Genomic DNA, 25,910 nt, shown 5'->3' with positions numbered 1-25,910 from the left:
ATCAAATAGTCTGGATTCTTGTGATGGATGTTTATAATTCAATCTATTTTGCATCTTCATTCATACTTTTGCAATCACCTTACCCCCATAAGGGCTCCCTGTATTTCAGATCTTTCTAGAGTAGACTATTTTGCATCTTCATTCATACTTTTGCAATCACCTTACCCCCATAAGGGCTCCCTGTATTTCAGATCTTTCTAGAGTAGACTGGAGGTAAAAAAGTTTAGCTTAATCGTGAAATCTTGTGAGGGTCATGAATGATGACGAATATCCCAGGTACAGTATGTACCCACTGTACTGATTTGATACCGCCACGCCCATAAACCCGCCTTCACCATAGAGTTAAATGAAAGAGGGGCGTGGACAGAGAAACTGTAGGGTTTGATTGATATTCCATCACTCCTCTCAGTATACACACTCATCATACACACAGTAGAAGCGTTAGGAAGATTCCAGACGGTTCTGGAAGCTGATTTCTCGAACACTCTCAGCGTCTATAAAAGCTAGCTAGTTATCCTCTCCCCATCTTTTCCGATAGCTGGCTAGGTTGCGTTTGGTTGGGGACCAACTTCTGAAGAAGAATACAGGGATATTTCCACAGCAAGGTAAGACATGAAAGACAATTTATGTTCCAACACGATGATGAGAGTGTGTGTCACTATCCAATTAATAGAGTCTGTGTAAGTCCAGACTATCAACATAATATATTCAAATATATTTTACCATCAGAATAATTCACTCAAAACATTACAATTGCATTGTAATGTGTAGGCCTAACGACGTTATTTCAGAATTAGTCCGCTATTTCAGAATAGGCTATCACATTCTCTATTAAAGTTGACCTATAAAACCTATGCCAATACATCCCAATTTGGGTCTTGACTGCCACACATGCTTTGATAATCCATTTCATAAAATGATTTTAATAACGTCACTTCACTGTAGACATGACAACTATCCATAACGATTTGGCTAATATTTATTCAAATTGGAAATTCATAAAGATTCACATTGAAACTCGTTATGGTACCCGGTCGCGAGAAGGAGATTGAGATAGGATGGAAACGTATGATCGATGGTGCTGGTAGTTTCTAGAATCATGTTATTAGCCGCGCGACCGGCAGGGGGAGTATGTTTGGCCGTTGCACTCGGTCAGTTTACGCTGAGATATGGAATAATGACTGAATGAAAATCAATAAAATATATCCGTCCTTCTAAAAACGGTATAAGCGCATCATCATTATGGCTGGTACTTACATAGTCTATCAGCAATGTGGAATGTAGAATATTTGATTCCATTTGATTCTATTCTAGTGCACCTGTCCATAGTAGAAAATGATCAATTTATGATATGCCTATCAATTTCCTTACAAGGAATTTATTTAAGTTGTCTCTGAAATAAGTTACCTAAAAAATGAAAGCAGTAAGCTCACCACATGGCAAGGACCTGTGGCTTCTCTGCTGTTGGTTTGCACTGGGTGGATTACAGTAATTAAGTAAATTCAGCAGTGATAAACAGAGAGGACAGTCTGTTACACCACCTGTTTGTCATAGCTTTAAGACTGAAACTCACTGCCCAAATGTCAGTTCCAGCATTGTCTAATGATTTTGAGAAAACTAGTATTGTGCCAGTGACATCCCTACTACACTCTTAGGAAAAAAAGGTGCTATCTAGGAACTAAAATGGTTTTTCACTGTCCTCATAGGAGAGTCATTTGAAGAACCCTTTTTGGTTCCAGGTGGAACCCTTTCCACAGAGGGTTCTACTTGGAACCCAAAAGGGTTCTACCTGGAACCAAGTAGGGCTCCTGTGTATATAGGCAAGTTTTTGTTACTCATTGTGTATTTATTCCTTGTTATTTTTTTTCTATTCTTTTTCCTACTATTTCTATGTTTTGCTCTACATTGTTGGGAATGGCCCATAAGTAAGCATTTCACTGTTAGTCTACACCTGTTGTTTACAAAGCATGTGACCAATACAATTAGATTAGATTCTACCTCGAACCAAAAAGGGTTCTCCTATGGGGACAGCAGAAGTACCCTTTTGGAACCCTTTTTTCTAAGAGTGTAGTGAGTCTCACTGACTCTCGTTGACCGGAAGTAGGCTTGCGGACTGTCATAACCATACAGTGACTAACATGCTGATACACAGTGTTTTATTTGGGGATGGAGTAGATATTAATTATTTTGATGGTTGCAAGGGGCTGTTTGCTCAGTGTGTATCATTAAGTCAGATAGCACAGCTTCGGCTGCACTAACAGTCAAAGGAGTGATGCAAGGTGTCGGAAAACAATGACGTGCCAGGGCGTGTGTGTAGTGTCTCCTTCTCAGTATGTGTTTACGCTTAACCCTTATTCATGACTCCAATTCCATTGTATTACATTAACTTATTGGACGCCCCCTTTACATTGCCTCTTAACTGAAGACGATGTGGGCGTTGAAACTACGGAAAGCCATTCATTTCCAATGGAAGAGAAGCGAAGTGGGTAGAGGACCGTTGGGGCGATGCGAGCATGGGCGAGGGACGTGATCAGAGCGGGACCAAAGTTGCGGAGAGCTGAACTTTATGCTATTTCTCCGCGACATCATGGCACGCTCGTTTCGAAACCCTGTGGCGCAACATCGCGAGACTTCCAGGAACGTTTGCGAAACAGACCAGGCCGAGGTTTGCGAAGACAATGAGAGAAGTGTAAAATTCTTCCTCAATTGTTAATAATCTCGAAATCTAAAGGCACAATGTAGATTCGAACCACTGTCTTTAAGTAGTTGAACATGTTATTACTCCAAGCAATCTCGTGAAAGTGATACGCTTCATTTTCGTCAAAAACAACTTTATATTGAAGGAGTACCTTTGATTTGAAGCCCCGATGACGTATTTCTGCGCATGAGTTAAGCGAGCCAAAGTCACCATGACAATGCCACCAACTGTGATCGGGGATTTCTATTGGAGAAGCAGTTTTTGCCTATATTCATACTGTACTGTCTTTGCTAGTGTGGCGAGGTGGGATATAGCCTACCAGTCAAAAGTTTGGACACACCTACTCATTCAAGGGTTTTTCTTTATTTGTACATTTTTTTACATTGTATAATAATAGTGAAGACATCAAAACTATGAAATAACACATATAGAATCATGTAGTAAGCAAAAAAGTGTTAAACAAATCAAAATATATTTTATATATTTGCCAAGAGTGTGCAAAGCTGTTAACAAGGCAACGGGTGGCTATTTGAAGAATCTCAAATATAAAATATATTTTGATTAGTTTTACACTTTTTTACTACATGATTCCATATTTGTTATTTCATAGTTTTGATGTCTTCACTATTATTCTACCATGTAAAAAATAGTAAATGAGTAGGTGTGTCCAAACTTTTGACTGGTACTGTAAGTGCTAGTTAAAAGGTATTGTTAACCTTGTGAGGGAAATCATTTTTAAAATACAAAAGATACACTTACTGTACGCAGTTTAGGAAAGTTGCACCTGGCTGTATTTTCAAGAACACTGCCTCCAACAGAGACTACACTTCCTCCCCTCCAATTCTTGCTTCAAAACGTCTCCTATGGAGCATAACTGGGGAGGAAGTTTCGTACCTCAGCTGGGGGCTGTGTTTTCAAAAATTCTGTCAGGTGCAACCAGGATGTATCTTTTGTTTTTGAAATATTATTTATTGCTGTTATGAAAGTTAAGTTCCAAATGTTTCCCAAAAAACGATTCAAGGATTCTAAATGTTAAAACAGCTTCTGGGATTGCAGTTCACATGGAACCAGCTGTTCTCCATACCATCAGCTGAGAACCCAAGACAGGGACCGTCTGTAAGCCAACTTGGGCCCCCTTGGGTTCTCGAGAGCTAGTTTATGCTCAACTGGTGTGTTGTGTTCCCGTTCCTCAGTGTGTTTGTGCTCAGCATGTGTTGTGTCTCCTCCACAGAGTGTGTTTACAGTATATTAATTCAGCGTGTGTTGTGTCTCCACAGATGCCGGAAGCCCATGACACCCCGATGGAGGAAGAGGCAGAGACCTTTGCCTTCCAGGCTGAGATCGCCCAGCTGATGTCCCTAATCATCAACACTTTCTACTCCAACAAAGAGATCTTCCTTAGGGAGCTCATCTCCAACTCCTCAGATGTGAGTACTTCAGGTACCACAGGCGTTTAGACTACTTGGTAGTTTAGTATTATTTGATGATTTACAAAATACACACACACAGGCATGTTACTTTAATTACTTGTTTATTACACCACTATTCATATTTTATTACATATCTATAGATAGTTTATTAGGATGTATTCATATTTTATTACATTAAATATTGACATAGCCTGCAGAATACATTTACATATAATTAAGAGTTTTGTTAATCTAATGCTGAGGCCAGTGTGTTGTCAAAAGCCAGATTTATTTAGACCTATTTATTTTCATTAAACTAGGCTCTAGACAAAATCCGCTATGAGAGCCTCACAGACCCGTCCAAGATGGACTCTGGCAAGGACCTGAAGATCGAGGTCATTCCCAACAAGGAGGAACGCACCCTGACCCTGGTTGACACCGGCATCGGCATGACCAAGGCCGACCTGATCAACAACCTGGGAACCATCGCCAAGTCTGGCACCAAGGCCTTCATGGAGGCCCTGCAGGCTGGAGCCGACATCTCCATGATCGGGCAGTTTGGTGTGGGTTTCTACTCTGCCTACCTGGTGGCTGAGAGGGTGACTGTCATCACCAAGCACAACGATGATGAGCAGTACATCTGGGAATCCTCCGCTGGCGGATCCTTCACTGTCAAAGTCGACACGTCAGGCAAGGACAGATTATAACTTTACACTTAACTGTACCAGAGCTAGGCCTACATGTTATGAAATGAATTGTGTGAACTGAAGAGATATGTAGGCCTACAGTTACACAGACTGTTGTTTTACTGGTGTGGTCTGTTCTAAACACTCACTAAACTCCCGTGTCACTCTACTATAGCTGAGTCTATTGGTCGTGGCACCAAGGTGATTCTGTACCTGAAGGATGACCAGACAGAATACTGTGAGGAGAAACGGGTCAAAGAGATCGTGAAGAAGCACTCCCAGTTCATCGGATACCCCATCACACTCTTTGTAAGAACTAGCAGGCATGAGATAGTGGAAACTCCACTGAGTGATTCGGATTGGACAAGTAAATGACTGGACGATAAATTGATGCTGATATCTTTCACTTTTAGCATTTCTATATTGAATGAAAAACAGGCACAGTGAATGTAATATTTCAGCCAACTACCCACATAAAGTCTGCTACAGTACATCAACTCAATGAATGTGTCCCCTAACATTCCCATGATTCTCTCTGTTCAGGTAGAGAAGGAGCGCGACAAGGAAGTGAGTGACGATGAGGAGGAGGAGGAGAAGGAGAAGGAGAAGAAGGATAGGGAAGAAGGAGAGAAGGGAGAGGATGACAAACCCGAGATCGAGGACGTAGGCTCGGACGAGGAGGATCACCATGACCACGACAGCGCATGTGGGGACAAGAAGAAGAAGAAGAAGATCAAGGAGAAATACATTGACCAGGAGGAGCTGAACAAGACCAAGCCCCTGTGGACCCGTAACCCCGATGACATCACCAACGAGGAGTATGGAGAGTTCTACAAGAGTCTGACCAACGACTGGGAGGAACACCTGGCTGTCAAGGTGAGGATATTCTATTCATATTGGCCAACAGAATAAGTTCCCACACTGTTTATTTAATACGTTTCCCTCTCTGATGTGTAAAGTCATAGATAGTTCCAGTATTGGTCAGTTGATAATGGGTGAGGTAATTTCATAATGACAAATATACATGTACATTAAGGTTTCAGTAGTTGACCTTCTGTTTGTTTACTTACACAGCATTTCTCAGTGGAGGGCCAGCTGGAGTTCCGTGCCCTGCTCTTTGTGCCTCGCCGTGCACCCTTTGACCTCTTTGAAAACAAGAAGAAGAAGAACAATATCAAGCTGTACGTCAGGAGGGTCTTTATCATGGACAACTGTGACGATCTTATCCCTGAGTACCTCAGTAAGTCAGACAGAACTGAAGTAGATGCTCACATAGGTCTGGGAATGAGCTATAATCAAATTGAGAAGATGTCTGACCAATTGTCTCTGTCGTTCTGTCCAGACTTCATCAAGGGTGTGGTGGACTCTGAGGATCTCCCCCTGAACATCTCCAGAGAGATGCTGCAGCAGAGCAAGATCCTCAAGGTGATCCGCAAGAACCTGGTCAAGAAGTGTATAGAGCTCTTCACTGAGCTTTCAGAGGACAGAGAAAACTACAAGAAGTACTACGAGCAGTTCTCCAAGAACATCAAGGTCAGTTTTATACTTTTTTACGTAACAGTATAGAACATAGTAAAAATGGATTGCATTATTTATACAGAGATTCTCACTAGTTCTTTCTGACAATTGATGTGTAGCTGCACCCACCACATGGGTGATACAGGGCAGCCATTTTGTGCTAGCAGGCTTACCACACATCAGCTATCATCATTATGTAACATTGCCTTCAAGGTCAACCTGAACTGAATTTAGGATGCATTAGTCACCTTGTATTTAGTGGTAGACATAATCTAGGTGGATACTATGATGACCCTTGTCACCACCTGTTCTTTTAAGAATCCTTGGGGAACATTCTGAAAGGTGTAGCTGTAGAATGTTCCACTAACCTTTAACTGGTCGTCACCTGTCTGATCCCCTCGCCATCTTGTCTCCTCTAAACCTGAGATAAGCGGCTTAGCCCAGTCATTCACAGAGCTCCTTACCACCATCTTCTGGCTTTCTGGAGTGGGTTTAAATGACTAGGGTCAGACTCTATGGCATATCATTACAGTTATTGCACATGTCTTAATGTAAACCTTGGATTCCATGTGGAAACAATCTGCAGGGGGTGCACCTTTCTCATGTCTGCCGAAATTATGTGAAATCTGTCTGGTTTTAATCTTAAAGGGGACGTTTACCCCACAATCTATTTTTTGTTTTGTTGCATAAGTCCACTAATTACATAGTTAGAAAAACCTTACTGACAAGTAAGTATCATATTTACAGAACTTGGGTTACTTCCTGGAAAATGTCAAAGTCTTGTAACACATCATCAATATTTTTTGGGAGAGTTGTTATTTAACCTGGGTCACAGAGATATATTATTGGTAGTCTTAAATCTACTTTGAAACAAAAGTATACACTTCACACACATGGTTATGGACTTTAAAAAAAGGAGACACCTGTACTATGTCAGATATAGAGTTGAAATGTATTCAATTTTGAGTTTGCGTCCCAATATGACACTTTATATACATCACAGAAGACTGAAATATAACAAAACTGTTAGACATAGAAAACCGGATTTTTGTAGTTATATTTTTAAATAATCTTTATTAATTATGAAAAATATGAATAAACATTCCACCCATGAGGCCAAAGAGGGCGCTTTTGGTCATTGACTGCAGGAAAGGGCTACCTAACCTCTCCTGTGTTTTCTCTCTCCCAGCTGGGGATCCATGAGGACTCTCAGAACCGTAAGAGGCTGTCAGACATGCTGCGCTACTACACCTCGGCCTCAGGGGACGAGATGGTATCCCTCAAAGACTACGTCACACGCATGAAGGAAACCCAGAAACATATCTACTACATCACTGGTGAGGAAACACACTCCTCTCTGTACAGCCCAGTTCATAGGTTGTTAGATGATAAGAACCTGGTTTCTCAAGTTGCTTTATCTACTGCATGTTTCAGGCGAGACCAGAGACCAGGTGGCTAACTCTGCATTCGTGGAACGCCTTCGAAAGGCCGGCCTGGAAGTAATCTACATGATTGAGCCCATTGATGAGTACTGTGTCCAGCAGTTGAAGGAGTACGATGGGAAGACCCTTGTCTCTGTGACCAAGGAGGGTCTGGAGCTGCCTGAGGATGAGGACATGAAGAAGAGACAGGAAGAGCAGAAGTCTCAGTTTGAGAACCTCTGCAAGATCATGAAGGACATCCTGGAGAAGAAAGTGGAGAAGGTGTGAGAATGGTTAATCACACTGCTTACATATATCATGTTGCTGAAGGGGTTCTTTATGTTAAGGCAAATGTCAGCAGGCCTGACGTTAACATTAAAATGCCACCAATATTTGCCACTGTATTTACATGCTCACTGACAGTACAACAATTGCCTGATTCAATGTTGATCTGATCCATCTCCCTAATAATCAACCTCTCCTATATTCTCCCCCCCATATAGGTGACAGTGTCCAACCGCCTGGTCTCCTCCCCCTGCTGCATCGTGACCAGCACCTACGGCTGGACGGCCAACATGGAGAGGATCATGAAGGCCCAGGCCCTGAGGGACAATTCCACCATGGGCTACATGGCTGCCAAGAAGCACCTGGAGATCAACCCAGACCACCCCATCGTGGAGACCTTGAGGCAGAAGGCAGAAGCTGATAAGAATGATAAGTCAGTGAAGGACCTGGTCATTCTGCTGTTTGAAACGGCTCTGTTGTCCTCTGGGTTCACCTTGGATGATCCTCAGACACACTCCAACCGCATCTACAGAATGATCAAGCTAGGACTGGGTGAGTTAGTTTGCTCAAACAAGGACCATGTTTGCTGTCAATATATGATCAATCCTAGTCCCTTACATTTACATTTTAGATTTTTTAGATTTTAGTCATTTAGCAGACGCGCTTATCCAGAGCGACTTACAGTTAGTGAGTGCATACATTTTATTTATTTTTTCCTTGCCTGTACTCCTTTTGTGTTTGCTGATCTGAAGGACCCATGTTGGTGTAATCAATAAGGTCATAATGGCTCCATCTAGCCCTCCTTCGTTTTCTCAGCATTAAGTGGCCTAGATATGAGAGAAAAGCTTGTTTAAGCTTCAGTAACTGACCGAGACGCTCAATTCCCTCCCTTCCCCTGTCCAGGTATTGACGAGGAAGACCTGACCCCTGAGGAGCCAACCTCAGCCCCTGTGGAGGACATGCCTCCCCTGGAGGAAGACGAGGACACATCCAGGATGGAGGAGGTTGACTAGACCAACTGACTCAGCTGCGGTGTTATAGCTTTGGCCCTAGTAATGTTGTAAATTAAGACAGGATTACTTTAATGTTTGTTCATGAGCCTGGAATTTCCCCCCTTGCCCTCCTACTCGATCCAAAATACCTTGACCCGCATTGATCACATGCAGTTCAGATTCATTCCCATAAGTGTTAGTGTTTACCTTTTTATTTTGAAGGAAAACAAGAGCCTGTTGACACTACTTTTGTATCTTGAGTTTTTATTATTGACATTCCAACTTTCTTTTGTGTGTTGACTTGACTGTAAATATTTTCTCAAATTGATACTGTAACTTGAAATGGTGGGACCCAAAAATAAAGTGCACCATGTTAACCAATTCCATTCCTTCCTTTTCGCAATTTATGTTGTTGAATGAAATTAGTTCTTTTAGAGATTTAGTTAAATACTGTACAAATACTCCAAAGTTTGAGGTGATGAGATACAGCTTCTTTGGTCACTTACTGTGCTGAGAAATACTTTGCATTACAATAATTTAGTCTACGATAACAATTACACAGTACATAATTACATAGTTGCATATCCTGTGCATGCACACCACGAATGGAAGAGGAAGAACGCCATAATCTGAATAAATATGCACAGCAGTGTGCGAAACCTACACTGTCTTGCATCAGAGAGCTTGGCCACCAGATGACATCTGCGTCCATGATTCTACCCCACACAGTGACTGAAAGAGGTCGGCATATTGAACATTATGATAAGGCACTAACTACAGTAGCTACTAGTAATAGCTACATACAAATATTTGCTAATGCTACTAGTAATAGCTACATACAAATATTTGCTAATGTGCAAGGTTATTTCTTTATGAAATAGATATGTCGTAGTCAGAGCATCTGACACCAACATACAAATAATACTTTATAGATAACTGTTGACATAAGAATTCTGAATGGGTCTCCAGCAGATTAACATAAAAAAAAGTTACCACCACACATTAAAAGGAAAAACTGCTACCTGCCACGTTGGAGAGGGAGCCAGAAAGACTCACCCAATGACTGTATACTTCACTTATGCCAACCAGCCCCTGCTGTAATTTGTCTCGCTGGCAGGGTGCTTCCATCACTGAGGTATAAAGAACTCCCTCCCATGCGCTCACTTTCAGAGCGCGTTGAGTCACCTGACAGAAATCAGCCTATCATATGCGAGAGGATAGGCGAATCGCTTGAACAGTGGAGAGTTGTCAGGATTTAGGTTTGGAGTGTGTGGAAAGGAGAACGACGGCGGCTATTTTTGTGCAATGCCGAATAAAGCGAAAAAAGAGAAGGTGAGTTAGGAGTTTGCTTGTAACACCGTTGATACGAATAGTGGAGTGTACAACAAAACTAGCTAGTTTGTTTTAAACTACGAACAGACACCCATCGACGCGATATTTGCAATGTCCCATTATCAGTTAGCTAGCTAACTTGGCTAGCTGAGTGTCGTGGTGAAGCTAGCCAGAGTTTGTAACGAGAAGTAACTAACGTTACAGTATGTACGACTTGTGGTACATGAAAACGCATAGCTAGTCAACGTCTGCTACAAACAAACTACACTTTTTAAAGTCACAGTAACTTGTTCAACTTTAACCGCAACGAAACTGTCAGAAACAACATTAGTTTAGTTAGCGGAAAGGTTAACATTATATACGGCAGGTAGCTTAGTGGTTAAGAGCGTTGTGCCAGTAACCGAAAGGTCGCTGGTTCTAATCCCCGAGCCGACTAGGTGAAAAATCTCTCGATGTGCCCTTGAGCAAGGCACTTAACCCTAATTGTTCCTGTAAGTCGCTCTGGATAAGAGCGTCTGCTAAATGAAATGTAAATGTTAACATTAAGTACTAGCTAATTTAACGTTAGTCAAAACTGGTGAATAATGCATCCCTCAAATATTTGTTTTCTTTACAGGAGTCTCCTAAATCTGGAAAAGTTGGTAAAACTGGAGGACAAGAGAACTCAGACCATGAGGTAACATGATAAACACTAACATGCTGACCAGACCGCGCATGCGCCATCGAGCGCATGTTGATTTTGTCAACCCACACCAGACGCAATCAGGACACGCAGGTTGAAATATTAAAACGAACTCTGAACCAACTATTAATTTGGGGACAGGTCGCAAAGCATTAAATATTTGACAATTTAGCTTGCTGTTGTTATTTTACTTGAAATGCACAAGGTCCTCTACTCTTGACAATTCATCCACAGATAAAAAGGTAAACAGAGTTCGTTTCTAGTAATCTCTCCTCCTTCAGTCTTCTTATGTGGACTTTATATGGCGGTTGGCAACCAACTTTAATGTGCATTACCACCACCTAATGCAGTGTGAACCTCAGTTCATCTTTCAATCACCCACGTGGGTATATGCTCCTAAAAAACAACGAGGAGATTGGAGAGGCTCGAGCGTCACAAATAGAAACTAGTTATATTTTACGTTACGCAGACGTTCGTTGACGCGCAGGTGCAGTGTGGGTGCAATGATTGAATAACAATTATTTTGCAACGGGATGTGGGACGTTATAGCACCAACAACAAAATATTAAATAACTTTGGTTTTGAATGTAAGTGTTTTAATCTGGATGCCATTTGGTCTATCCAAGCAGCTGTTTTCAACCTGAATCACATTACATTTACATTTTAGTCAATTAGCAGACGCTCTTATCCAGTGCGACTTACAGTTAGTGAGTGTATACATTTTTCATACTGGCCCACCGTGGGAAACGAACCCACAACCCTGGCATAGTCATACACTAGCTGTAAGTGTTGAAGTCAGTTTAAAAAACATGGTAGCCACTACAATACTGTCCTGTGGATATTTTGTCTCAAATTTTAGGGTTTCCAATCAAAACGCATCTTTTGACTAATAGGTAAAATAATGTGTTAATTGTGTAGATACTCTAAGAAAACCAATGCTCCAAACCTCATGTCTATCATAATTCGTTCAAAAGTTATGGGAGTGTTTACCCTTTTAGGATGGCAATATTTTAGGGTGACTAATGGAGGCCGGAGAAAAAAGCGGTACAAAATCAGGAAAATTGCATCATGTCAGCAAGACTGGGTTCTGTGCAAGAATTAAAGATGGATTATGCAGAAATCTCTTTACCATTTCCTGGCTGCAAAAATTATAATAGTTTGCCTAATTTCAGTTTGTGACAAAACAAGCAAGCATAGTGTAGAGAATCATTCTACCGTCTAACCCTCTGAAATATATTTTCCATAACCAAAAATATTGTATTTTCAGCTGTTTGAAGCTGGTGTACAAAACCTAAAGTAAAAGATGCAAAAACTAACCTTAAGAAAGGGAAGCATAGAAACAGGGCACATAGAACATATCTACCGGTTTTTAGACTTGCTTTCAATTAGAATGACAGATCTATAACACTAATCAAATTTTATTGGTCACATACACATGTTTAGCAGATGTTATTGCGGGTGTAGTGAAATGCTCACTTCTATGTGAATTTAGTGGGGTTGACCAAAAAGTTACATATTGCAGCTTTAAGGCTACTGTCTACCTGACCGGCTCACTTTCCCGTTGAACTCGTCATCTCGAATCTGCAGGACATAAAACAATATAGATGTAAGCTGGACATATCGATTTTGAGACATGACATGTAGTATTTGTTTTATAAATTGGTTGGCTGACAACACAAATGATGCGCGCATCGATGTGGACGGAAGGCGTGCGTTATGATTCTAAATGGTCAGATCACTAGCAACAATGACAAGAAGCTGCCATGTGGGGAATCGTAGGTGGCTCGTATCTTGTTATTGATACCATGTCTTGTTTTGAGGTGTTGACTGATGTCATGTCTATGCTAATATGGCAATTATTCGCTAGCTAACCAACAACTGTAACAATGTATTTGAGAGACAAGTGCTTATTGTGCAAATCTATTTATGTTTTCAATAAATATTTGGAGACTAAATATAGTTTGCACGTTGTCAATAGTCTAAGCCAACCCTGTTTTGCCCCATAGTTGCACACGCATCGGTTTTGTTGCTAAACAACCAACCAGTCTATTTTTAGTGTACACTTTTCATATTAATTTGAAATTCCAGTTTTTTACGTTTTCTCACAAAAACAAGCGTATCTCTGTGAAATGTCAATGGGGCACTGAGTGTATACCAAACTTTATTTTCAAAGCCTTTTACATTTCTTTCAGCTCGTGTCAAGCTAATTTTGCTTTTCGTGACCCGTGGAAACAACTTTGACGACAACGACCACAAAATATAAAATCCTCGAAAGTTGTTACGAGAAACCTGAACCGCTATATCAGCAGAGCTCGGTGCTTATTATCGGATGTATTAGGTTACAAAATCAGACTTTTTTGATATAATGTTATGTTAGAGAAAGACCCCATTGAACGATTCAGAACATTAATAATCATATTTGTCTTGGTAAAATTTATTTTATAACATAAGGAAGTGAAATTTCATCACCAAAGCGCGTTTTCACAGCTGAAAGACAAACCGCACAGACAACCGGTAGAGTAAGTTTAAATGTAATTTTATTAAACATTCTGGCTTATAATTAACATTTACACAATTTTGCAGGCATTAGTTTGACTGTATTACATTTTGTATTACAGACTGATTAATCAGACTAGGTAGCCACTATCCCTTCACTTGGTCAGAATGGATGGGGAAATAATGTTTGCGAAACATTAGCCTTTACCATTGTGCTCTGAGACCACTTGAGATGGCTAGCTATGTCAGTTCAAATCAGAAAATTTACTGAAGACCAAAACAAAGGTGTGGCCTTGAACCCACAGAAACACATACCAGTGATGAAAAGCACATAGAATGAGAGATGTCCCTGGTTAACACCCAGTAATGCATTTCTTTATTCTGTGTTGTCTGCCCCTCACCCCCTCTCTCTGGGGCTTTAATCTGGGGTTATCTATCTGTACTGTGTGACATCAGCCATGCAGCAGATCTGCTAATGCACCAACCTTGTGTCAAATATAAATCAATGGGCAACAAGCTGTCGCTGTATTACTCCCCCAACCCCTTCCCTGAGTACAGCCAGGCTCCACTCTCCTCTCGGATGCTTGTGGGCACTAGGGCTCTAAGCTTTCGACGTCAATTGGACAATGACAAAAACATGGGAGTCATATTAGACAGGCTGGTTCAGGCTTGGTAATGCCCTTTGTTTAAGCACCAATGGTCTATGAGCTGGCATGATCTTCTCAATGTTTGAGCAGGGTTTAAAAGGGCACTAAATGCAAGCAGAGAGGTCTGTTGATATATATTCTGCTGGTTTCTGAACAGACATTTCTGCCTCTCTCTGGTTGCATATAACTAAACCTATTTTCTATCCATCTCCTGTGTGTTTTGGATGTGTGAACCACACCTCTTTCTCAATCTTTCACCCAAGGGCCTGACCAGCCGCAGAATGAAGCAAATACAGTATATGACGCTATCACGGCTATAAAGCCCACACGCTTATGAAGCTAATGCTGTTATAAGAAGCTAGCACTGTTATAAGAAGCTGGCACACATTGGGTAAATGAATCAGCGGGAGAGAAGACCTTCGGTTGGGTCACATGAGTCAGTAATCTAGGCCCATCATGGGGTCCAGAAGCTTTAGTCCTCCCAGACAGTCAGCCAGCCGGCGGCTCACTAAGAAGGCCTAAAACCCTAAACCCCTGTTTTATAGTGTGAAGGGCAAAATTAGTTTAGTTTCAAAGTTAATTTGACAAATCCCCCCTCCCCCCTTGTTGTCGGGGGGTGTGTGTGTGTGTGTGGTGATGAATGGATCCCAGCAGACAGATGGGACAAGACAGGAGAAACTGCCCACATTCACCAGATTCCATATCCAACCTAGGGGGACGGGGGACGACACTGGGTTGTGTTCAATAAGGGAAAACCTTTTGAAATGAATAGTCCCTCCCTGTTTGTCCTTTTTCTTTCATTTGGTGTCTCATGAACAAACCCAGGTGCATGCTCTGATCCACCCCTCTACTCTTTCCCCCCCTTCATACAGCAGGGCTCCAACAGAAAAGGCAGTAACAGTGTCCCTCCTACCACTCAGCTGCTGAAGGGCAAGCAGCTGGGTTCCCAGACGCCTGTCAAGAAGGACAAGAGGCAGAGCTCATCCCGCTTCAGCCTCAGCAACAACAGAGAGCTGCAAAAGCTGCCCGCCTTCAAAGGTATGACTGGACCTAATCTAGTCTATTCCTTGCCTTGCCGTAATGCAGCCCATTCTTTTGCCTTCAGAAGTATGACTGCGTAGTACGCCACTGCTAGCCTAGGTTAGTTAGGGCTGGGCGATATATCGAGTTAAATAAATTAGAAATAGTTTTTGACGATATTCCAAATGCCTGTATTGCAAGAATCAAGGTTTTCTCTTTATTTTTTTATGAGCATTTGTCTGCTTGTTCTCATGTTGTCTTTTTGGTCTCGCCTCCTTCGTTCCTTCTGTGGTGTGCACCTTCCCATTTACACCAGAAATCTGTATATAATGACGAGATGCTAATGTCACCGCCCTAACAATGGGAGTTGTTGTCCCAAAGGCGGAAAGGGAGGCGACAAGTTTAGGTAAAAAATAAGCCCATAGAAATGCATTTGGCTTATTTTGGACAGATTTTGGTGAGAGTGAAACCTCTCGCTTCGCCTCTTCCTCTTTGTTTACACACACAAAGCCTCTCACCCTGGCACTCACAACAACAAAGATGAGAGATCACTTCTCCCACTGACAAGCGGTTTGAACTCGCTATTTGCATTTGAGGTTTGGTCCAACAGAAATGGTTATAAACAGTGCCTTGCAAAAGTATTAATTCCCCTTGGCGTTTTTTCTATTTTGTTGCATTACAACCTGTAATTTAAATGGATTTTTATTTGGATTTCATGTAATGGACTTACACAAAATAGTCCAAATTGGTGAAGTGAAATGAAAAAAATAACTTTTCAAAGATTTCTAAAAAATAAATAACGGAGAAGTGGTGTGTGCATATGTATTCACCCCCTTTGCTATGAAGCCCCTAAATAAGATCTGGTGCAACCAATTACCTTCAGAAGTCACATAATTAGTTAAATAAAGTCCACCTGTGTGCAATCTAAGTGTCACATGATCTGTCACATGAGCTCAGTGTATATAAACACCTGTTCTGATAGGCCCCAGAGTCTGCAACACCACTAAGCAAGGGGCACCACCAAGCAAGCGGCACCATGAAGACCAAGGAGCTCTCCCAACAGGTCAGGGACAAAGTTGTGGAGAAGTACAGATCAGGGTTGGGTTATAAAAAGATATCAGAAACTTTGAACATCCCACGGAGCACCATTAAATCCATTATTAAAAAATTGAAAGAATATGGCACCACAACAAACCTGCCAATAGAGGGCCGCCCACCAAAACTCACGGCCCAGGCAAGGAGGGCATTAATCAGAGGCAACAAAGAGACCAAAGATAACCCTGAAGGAGCTGCAAAGCTCAACAGCGGAGATTGGAGTATCTGTCCATAGGACACTTTAAGCCATACACTTCACAGAGCTGGGCTTTACGGAAGAATGGCCAGAAAAAACCCATTGCTTAAAGAAAATAAATAAGCAAACACGTTTGGTGTTCGCCAAAAGGCATGTGGGAGACTCCCCAAACATATGGAAGAAGGTACTCTGGTCAGATGAGACTAAAATTGAGCTTTTTGGCCATCGAGGAAAACGCTATGTCTAGTGCAAACCCAACACTTCTCATCACCCTGAGAACACAATTTTTCATCGGCAGGGACTGGGAAACTGGTCAAAATTGAAGGAATGATGGATGGTGCTAAATACAGGGAAATTCTTGAGAACCTGTTTCAGTCTTCCAGAGATTTGAGACTGGAGGTTCACCTTCCAGCAGGACAATGACCCTAAGCATACTGCTAAACCAACACTTGAGTGGTTTAAGGGGAAACATTTAAATGTCTTGGAATGGCCTAGTCAAAGCCCAGACCTCAATCCAATTGAGAATCTGTGGTATGACTTAAAGATATTTTTAATTGTTGTGTGTATATTTTTGCTCAGTATATGATATAAACACAGGGGACACTGTTGGTCACCCTGTCCTATTGTGATTAAGTACCCATAAACCATTGTGATATATGATGATATCACCCGCTATTGGCCAACCCCCCCCCCCACGTTATTTTAAATATTTTTTTTAATTAGAGAAAGAAAAAAAAAGGCAGCTAAAATCAAAGTTCCCGGCTGCACAGCACACAACTCTGCTGTCCCCAGAACTGGATAATTATTCAATAATTCAAATTTCTGTCTAACTTTACATTCTTATTAGGCCTAGGCTTCTATACATTGTAGGTGGGTTGTAGCCTACATTGCTAACAATAGACTATGGAAATAGGCCTACTCTACACATGTTTTTCATAAGCTTTACTCAGCTGTATGTTTTTTTTTGACTTCTCATTAGATTTTTCCATCTTGATCTTGTTTGCTAAATTTCACTTCTTGTTGCCTGTAATATTTTGTCATTCAAAATAAAGCTGTAATAGAGAATCACCTGTAGACTCTGACTTTCAAAATTGTTCCCATTTGAAAGCTGCAACTTTAGGACGTTAAACACTTTTATTAGAATAGCCTATTTGAGAAATATCTTCATAACTTAATGCTTTTGATAGGCTGTTTTAATTAGTAGGATTTGGCTTTTGGCCATTTGGTTCACAACAGCAATGAGAAGGCTGCATGAATAATTTATTTTATAATTAACTAAGCTTTCAACTGTAAGGTTTGTTCAAACTATCGTTTTATTTTTCTATCTAACTATTGTTTGTTCTACCTCTCTCATTATTACCTTAGGCCTATCATGTTTTTAGGTTATTCAAAAACAACTTAATTTTTCATGAGGTTGTGCGGCGGGAGAAAGCCAGCATGCATAAAAACCGAAGTCATATTCATACCAAATGGAGAGAAAATACCAAATTAGGCTTTAAAAAAATAAATAGGCTTTGGCTATATGTCCCAGATCATCCAACATTGAGAGAGAAAAAAACAAACCTATTTTCTGACTGGACATTTTGTGCTGCTTTGGTGTAAATCTTACCGCTGTCTACATTGTTCTCTTGCGTTCTGTAAATTAGAAACATCTTGAAATAGGTTATGCAGGCTATATAAAAGGAATAGGCCACTTGGCATGGCCCTGCTGTGGGCTGCCCGGTCAGCTCCTTACTGCGTGGTGCCAGTCAAGTTGAAATGGGCTATACATCGTCTGTCACATCACGATGTCATCACCATCAACGTTGGCTGTCCATCTTCGATATCCGATACTATCGTAATATTTCCCAACCCTAGAAGACACGCAACCACTTTTGATTGACTCTAGTCAACTAGTCTCTCAGGACAGAACCATGTATAGGCTTGGTAAGGTTTGGTTTCCCAGCTACTCTACTGATGCATCTCCCCTGGCCTTGGCTGAGCCTTTAGGTTTAGCCTTGGTAAGCCTTAGCATAGCTGCCTGCCATCTCCAAAAGCCCTCTTGCATTCTTATCTGATGTAAATCACACCTATAAAACACACAGCCACAGTGTTGCGCAAGCCATGGGAACAAACAGTGGATGTACATTACTGATTTTGCGCTGGTTTTAACCCAAGCGTCTATATTTAGGGGGTAATCCAGAGATAAGGCTTTAATGCTGCAGGTCCTTGTGTTTCAGGATGCTGCCGGTGCCTAGATAAGCGGCTGGCATGGAGCTACGGTGTACAACTACAACCCACCTCCCATCCCCTGCTCCTCTCATGGAAAATATCAGCACTGGCACATGCATATCCAATGCAATGCTATCATGTTACTACTTTGAGTGACTGGCATGCAGTTGGCTCTCCATGGCCAAACTTTTAAAGATGTGGAAAGTGCACATCCAGCAGATTTTACAGGAGAGACGATGCAGTATTGCAGAGTCCATAATAACTTCAGACATTAGTGTTTAGGAGCTTCTAGAGTTTTATTGTTGCTGTGTTTGGACCACTGTGTGGTTCCTCTCCATGCTAATCTACCATGACCTAAACCACCAAACCTCTCTAGGGCAAAATGGAGAGCTTCTATCTGGCTTCAACTCAGTCTAGAGTAGAGCTTTGGAGACAATCCAGCTGAACGTGCGCACTCACACACACCACAGTTGCCTTGTTACAGTAACCAACCAAGCCAACTGTCTCAGCAGTGATACGGTGTCATGTCCTGTATTCACCTCTCATTCTTCCCTGTCTTCTGTCAGACAGCAGTACTTCCACCTAGGATTTTTTTCAGCAGCGGTGGCAAGGGTAGTGGTGGTGCATTGCTACTAGCGTTAGTGAATTGCTAGTAGCGTTAGCGCATTGACCTGCTAGCTGTTCCATAGACTCCAAGTCATTGAACTAATGACTATCCATTTAAAAGCGTGTCTCGGCAGAGCCACGGCTGCTAAATGAATACAGGGGAAACGCTGGACAGCCTACATTGTCAGACACAAAGGACTGTTATCTCTGATCATGCAAGACCTTTACCATGTGACCTTTATCTTGGATTTACTATGGTCTTTACAACACATTCCATAAGCTCTGATTTGTGATAACAGCTGGTCACGTCCAGCGGCCCAACAACAAGAGGGCTTCCAAGTATTGTCCCATGGGCCATGGATGTTATCAGTGGTCCTGTCCTAACAGGCAGTCAGGCAAGGCTGGTTTTCAGAGCTTTACCAAAGTGCTTGCTCTGCAGACTTGGGCTACACAAAGCAGTAGAGTGCTCCTTTTGGAAAGTTAGTTCTATTTAGCCAAAGAGCTGAGGGCTACACAGAGCTTTAGTAAGTGCCTCTTTTGGACAGCAGACTACAGGCAGGGACAGATGCCTGATACCACCTCACATTATTGCTAAGTGGAAGATGCAGTGTGCACCCTGTTCATGGGGTGGTGATGCCTGAAAAAAGCTGTGCCACAGTCGCAGGATAATGTTGTCATTTTTCCACAGCTTGATAAGCATCAGAAACATGTTATTTTGGGGGAAAAACAACACCACAGTGTTTGACGGGTGGCTTGTTTTTGTTTTTTTCACCTCAACTCTCCCACTGCGAGTGTTTGCCAAAAGGTAGTGAACGAACAACAGCTGTTGATAGTGTGAAAAGAGGAACTGTCCTGGGAGGGATACAGTTTCTCACGCTCTGTCTCCTCCCTCTGCTGGGGAGAATGGGAACTGTCGTCTCAGAGTGGATAAAGTTCACTGTGTGTGACTGTGATTGGCTGGAAGATAAATGGCTTCAAGTTTAGTAGTAGTAGCCTAAAGTCTTTAGATGAGATCTTTGTAATCGAGGTCAATAGAACCTTGAGTGTCAGCAGACTCAAAGGAAGTCTTCAATTCCTATCTTGACTCCTCTTTGAAATCGCTACAAAACAGACTTTGTTAACGTTAATAGCCAGAGTCAGTCACAAGATCAACCCTGTCGTTCTGCACGAATGTAGAGGCTAGCGTGAGTTTATAAATAACTGGAGCCCGTTTGCATGTGCCAAAGGAGAGTTTAGAGGATAACCACAGACCGATGGAGAAAGAGTGTGTTTGTTCGTTCACGCGTGTGTGTGCTTATTTGGTCTGTATCAGAAGAACAACAGCTCTTCAGACAGGAGAATGCCCCATGACTAGACAGTGGGATGATACAGTGAGTTGGGTTGTTTTGGAGGATTTCCAATTGAGTAAAATCTGTTCACGGGATATGAGTGAGGCAAATGCTACAACATCAGCTTTACGTTTGGTAAGACTGGGCAGAACAGATGGAACTCCAAATCTAGCTAACAAAGGCTGCAGGTCTATATCAATAACTTTGTAGAAAGTTATAGCAACATCAATGCTTACTCACACCTTCCTATAGCCACCCAGCCCAGGACCTACAACATTCAGACCGAAAAACACTGAGCAGATAACCTGACTGGTCAAGTTCAGTTTTACCTGCTACAAACAAAGCCAAGGAGTCCCACTTAGAGTTGGGATGTTTTCTGAAAACACATTTTGGTTTACTGGATGCACAATTACTAATTTCACCTAAGGATTTAGGTCATCAACCACAGTAGGAGGAATACATTGACCCTTCTATTTTATTTTCTCTATGCACACACACACTCACTGTATACGCAAACTCTACACACTCACTCGCACGTACTCACACTGACACTCCAACACACACACACGATTAATTTGCTCACACACAACACGCACACACATTCAAACTGACTCTTCACATACAGTCATCATATACGCTGCTGCTACTCTGTTTATCATATATCCTGATGCCTAGTCCCCTTACCCTTAATATATACATACATACATACATACATACATACATACATACATACATACATACATACATACATACATACATACATACATACATACATACATACATACATACATACATACATACATCGAGTATCTACCTCTATCACTCCAGTATCCCTGCACATTGTAAATATGGTATTGGAACTGAATCTGTATATACTGTAGCTTACTTTCTCATGTTCTTATTTCTATTTCTCATGTGTTTTGTTATACCTGATTAATTTTTTTATAGTACTACAGATATTGATTACAGCATTGTTGGGAAAGAGCGAGCAAGAAAGGCAATTCACTGTAATTGTGCATGTGACATTAAACACTTACAATGACCATAGTTAGTCAGTCTACACTCCTGTCAAAGTCTTATAAAGCAGAAAGGTCTCACACACACACACACCTGACTAAGAACAATAGACGGATGTGAGCCATCATTGCTGTGTGCATGCACTCTGTGGTGCAGATGGGGACATTGCGTTGGTGTTAGCACTGTAACTGCTCACTCTGGGAGAGCAGCTGAGGCAGAGCTCACTGGCTTCCTGTTTTTTATAATCGTGGCTTCCTGTTTCTCTCACACCTGGGCCATCTGTCCACACACACACACACACACACACACACATAAGCAGTGAATACTGTGTTTATAACAGACTTTTACTGAATGATAATCAATGCTTCCCTTCAAGTGTTGCTTGTCGTTCACGTCTCTGATCATTCACTGTGTAATTATTGTTATGTTGTTTGAAGGGAAATCCACATGTTGTGGCTCCAGAAAGGCCAGATAAAGATATAGCCTAAAAATGTCAGAACTGACCTACTTTGTATGATGTATCAATGGACTCTCTGTGCTTTTCCTAGAGTGAAGATAAGGAGGTGATATGTATTAGGATAAGCAAAAAACTCTGCATGTTGGGAATGTAATGTATTGTAATTTGTGTGGGGGCAGGGTAGACTAGTGTGCGTGTGTGAGCCTGAGAGGAAAAGAGATGAGGGGAAAGGTTAGCTAAGCCTCAGTTAGCCAGACCTCCTGCCTCTGCTCCAATCACAGCAAAGGTCCTGCCCCTTCCCCAGCCCACCAGCCAATCCCCTGCCTCAGCCCACCAGCCAATCCCTTGCCTCATGGTTATGCATTCTAACAGCCTTCCCCATGTGACCCAGGTTGGCCAATCAGGCTTCTTCCTAGAGGGATGACATCACTAACGAGCCTGTTCCCTCCAGCAGCAGGGCAGAGCTTCATTTTCTGCTCTGAGTGTTTGGTGCTAAAATGGAGGCTGGCTCCTCTCCTTAGCCTGGGCTACCCTATCCTTTCCTCTACCCCAGCCCCTAGATGTTGACATGTACTAGAGCTGCCAGTGCGATGGTTCTGGATGCACCAAACTCAAATGGGCCTTTCCAGCCCGTGGCCCTCATGCATTTTAGAGGTGAGCAACGCTAGCTGGCTGGCTTTGTCTGCGTATCGTGTGTGTGTGTGTGTGTGTGTTAGGGGGAGGTGGACAAGAATGTTGCCATTTACCATCTGTAGCTTTTTAGTGTGCTTTGGCGATAGAAACAGTTTGAGAGTAAAGCCTGCTTTAGGAGGCAGGGAAGGGTGTCTTTTGTTATCTTTGTCTGGGCAGCTGGGGTGTATTTGGAGCAGGAAAAGGAGGTTGTGTGTGTTTGTCCTATGAAAACTAGGATCGCTTAGTGAGAGCGAGCGATGGGAGGGGGGCTAGTTTTACTGCCTTCTGCCTCTCCCATCCCCCACCAAGACTGCTGACGTCAAAGGAAGACTGCTGACGTCACAGCCGTGTGCATGCGTTTGGTGTCGCCCTAAAGCGGCAGGGCCCTTTGGCTATGTTCTGTCCCTCGCAGTGGAAATGGTTTCTCTTTCATACATCCTCCTCAGTGTTACACCGCAGCTTTGAAGGAGAAAATGAGTACAACAGCAGCAGACTATGGTGAAAGTGTGGACGTGACTTGAATTCATTGATGTCCTTTTGCTGCTGGGTTGAATGTCTCAGAACACCATCGATATCAACATAAATTGTCCCTGTTCATTGTAGGCTATACATAAACAGAGATACACACTGACTTGAAGTGTGCATCTCTGTTCTCCTGTAATCATTTTTGCTAGCACCAAGCTGTCATGGTGAATTAGGTTTTAGTCAACTGGGTTATTTTCTGCTTGGCCAGGAACACAGGGGAAGGATATAAAATCACCCCATCCTATTTATGATGGGGGTGTTAATAATATCTCATTATCGACAATACGTTTGGTGTTTTCTGTTTTTGAAGAAACAAGTGTTTCCTGGTTGCAATATGAGTAAATGTTTATGGAAACTGTATTATGTGTTGATGGGGACAGTACACTAATCTTGTTTTATTATGCATATAGATTTTGCCAAGACATCTGTGACCTGCTGCTGCATATTGATATCATGACATTTTTGGGGGGGCAATGCATTATGCGTCAGCACTCGTTCAAATATCCATAAAAGCTAATGGCCACTGGCACTGTTGCGAGTAGTCTAGTGAGACACTGTAGTACTGACACTGCCGTTTTGGCTTTGAGGTAGGGACTTGTGTTATTATACCTAGCCATGAGAAATGCATTTATGCCATTTATTAGGCATATAAATGATGCAAACATTCAAAGCAGTTGGTTTAGGGAGAGCAGTCCACACTTTCAGCTTGGTCTAAAATTGAGAGTAGGCCCTTCTTGCCACACTACAGGGCTGTTGCAGAGACCCAGTTTAAGCTTACTACTGGACTTAAAAGCATTTTCAACAGAGACTTTCCACCACAAGTGCCTTGGCTGAATCTGGGTCTGTGCAACCACCCTTCAGATGTGCTTGTCTTCACTGGGAGTTCTGATGAAGCTGGTTCTAGATCTCTGCCTTTTACACCCGTTGAATGTTCAGATGCTTTCTCTTAAACTGTAAATGCCTGTGGGGGCATAAAGGTCATGAGCCCATGCACGCACGCTGTGTGTGTGTGTCTGTCAGCTGTGTGTGACGCACGCCACAGCGCATCCCTTAATATTTTAGGCGTGTTGAGAAACCCTTGTACTGTTGTAAGGGGAGCAGGGGTACGGTTGGCATGGAGGAGAGGATCATGGGACACGCATGTTAGAGCAACACCACGTGCCTCAACACACCTGAGACAGGCATGTGCCACAGCAGGAGCAGCGTGGTGCAACAAGAGATAGACAGGGACCTGTTAGAACAGGGCTGTCAGGTAGTGTCTTTTTACTTTGTGAATAACACCGGTCTAAGGCCTAGTTAAGGTTGGTGCACTACTCATATTTCATATGCAAATTATTCCCTTTGAGTGAAATGCTCAAGGTTTGCTGTGCTCGATGATCAACAGCCCTCGTCCCTGTTTGCGCAACCTTTTCTGTAGGATTCTCTCTGGGGTTGCGTCCCAAATAGGCTCTAGTCAAAAGTAGCCCATTCCATAGGGAAAAGGGTACCATTTGGAACACTGCCTCTTGGTCATGCTGTGGGAACTGGGAAAGGCTGAGAGTGCCAGGCAGTGTGTTGTTTCTGTGGTAAGGTTGAGTGCTTGGTGTGACGTTATTGTTGGATGTTCAGTCTGCCTTCTCAGTATCTCTCATTTGTTTTAGCTTAGCCTATATCCAGCATGTCCGTATACACTCCCCTACATATGTATTTGGACAGTGATTCTAAAATAAATTCTCTACTCCAGCATTTAGGATTTGACATCAAATGTTTAATATGAGGTGACAGTACAGAATGTCACCTTTTTTATTTGAGTGTATTGTCATACATATTGGATTTTACAGTTTTAAAAATTACAGCAATTTATATATTTAGTCCCCCATTTTGAAGATGTCATAAGTATTTGGACTAATTTCACTTAGTGTACCATATTCCTAGCACGCAATGACTACATCAAGCTTGTGACTCTACAAACTCATTGGATGCATTCGCAGTTTGGTTTGATTGTGTTTTGAGTCATGTTTTGCCCAATAGGAACTGACCTTTAGGTTACTGGCCCAATGCTCTTAACCGCTAGGCTACCTGAAGCCAGGGTCCCTCTGTAACTTTCTCACTCATCACCATTCACGATTCAGTCATGATTATCCGTAATCATGGTAGCATCCACATTCATGCTTACTTACAATAAAAGTGACTAAAATGACACCATTATTTACCATTCACTTCCTATTGGACAAAAGATAATCTGAAACGGAACCAAAACGAGCTTTAAATGCATCCAACAAGTTTGTAGAGTCACAAGCTTGATGTAGTTAGTCATTGTGTGCAAGGAATATGGGACCAAATAATACACTTTTGACTACTTTAATAAAGGTGAAATGTTTCCAAATACTTATGACATCTTCAAATGGGGGACTAGATATATAAAGTGCTTTGGTTTCTAAACGGTAAAGCAGTTATGTATAAAAATCCTAAATGCTGGGTTTTTTAGAGCCATATTAAAATATTAGCGTCACTGTCCAAATACATACATAGAGTAGTGTAGATGCCTCCCTCAGCCTTGATATCCATGAACTGCTTGTTTTGTGTGTGTGTGTGTGTGTGTGTGTGTGTGTGTGTTTGTGTGTGTGAGAAGCCTAAT

General features: G+C 42.0%; 2 protein-coding genes across 4 annotated transcripts in view; both read left to right on the top strand.

Annotated features, from left to right (window-relative positions):
• Window positions 1–398: 398 nt before the first annotated feature.
• Window positions 399–9,390, top strand: LOC311108644 (heat shock protein HSP 90-alpha). Its single transcript, XM_084151333.1, has 11 exons — window positions 399–605; window positions 3,976–4,125; window positions 4,428–4,797; window positions 4,969–5,102; window positions 5,337–5,669; window positions 5,868–6,033; window positions 6,136–6,326; window positions 7,501–7,648; window positions 7,746–8,014; window positions 8,236–8,569; window positions 8,921–9,390. The coding sequence occupies exons 2-11, from the start codon at window positions 3,976–3,978 to the stop codon at window positions 9,028–9,030; spliced, it is 2,205 nt and encodes a 734-aa protein (XP_084007459.1). The 5' UTR covers window positions 399–605; the 3' UTR covers window positions 9,031–9,390.
• Window positions 9,391–10,251: 861 nt separating this feature from the next.
• The window catches only part of LOC311108647 (serine/threonine-protein phosphatase 2A 56 kDa regulatory subunit gamma isoform-like), a 34,144-nt gene continuing 18,485 nt past the window's right edge, over window positions 10,252–25,910 (top strand). The window contains exons 1-3 of one of the 3 annotated variants that reach the window (XM_084151338.1): window positions 10,252–10,341; window positions 10,958–11,017; window positions 15,039–15,204. In XM_084151338.1, the coding sequence (XP_084007464.1) occupies window positions 10,315–10,341; window positions 10,958–11,017; window positions 15,039–15,204 (253 nt within the window). In that variant the 5' untranslated portion in view covers window positions 10,252–10,314. Of the gene's footprint in view, window positions 10,342–10,957; window positions 11,018–15,038; window positions 15,205–22,573; window positions 22,751–25,910 lie in introns of those variants that run through there. The other 2 variants (XM_084151339.1, XM_084151340.1) reach the window with 2 other exon arrangements.

The sequence above is a fragment of the Coregonus lavaretus genome (genome assembly GCF_964263955.1).
Source record: "Coregonus lavaretus genome assembly, chromosome: 33".
NCBI classification, from domain to species: Eukaryota; Metazoa; Chordata; class Actinopteri; order Salmoniformes; family Salmonidae; genus Coregonus; species Coregonus lavaretus.
Note: the sequence above shows the minus strand (reverse complement) of the source record. Positions and strands in the feature narration are given on the sequence as shown.

Bases quoted from the DNA above. Each gene is read 5' to 3' on its own strand.
- LOC311108644 (XM_084151333.1), top strand. From the start codon at position 3,976: ATGCCGGAAGCCCATGACACCCCGATGGAGGAAGAGGCAGAGACCTTT. The intron at 6,034-6,135 runs GTAAGTCAGACA...CGTTCTGTCCAG, and splicing joins TCTTATCCCTGAGTACCTCA to ACTTCATCAAGGGTGTGGTG. The intron at 7,649-7,745 runs GTGAGGAAACAC...TGCATGTTTCAG, and splicing joins ACATATCTACTACATCACTG to GCGAGACCAGAGACCAGGTG.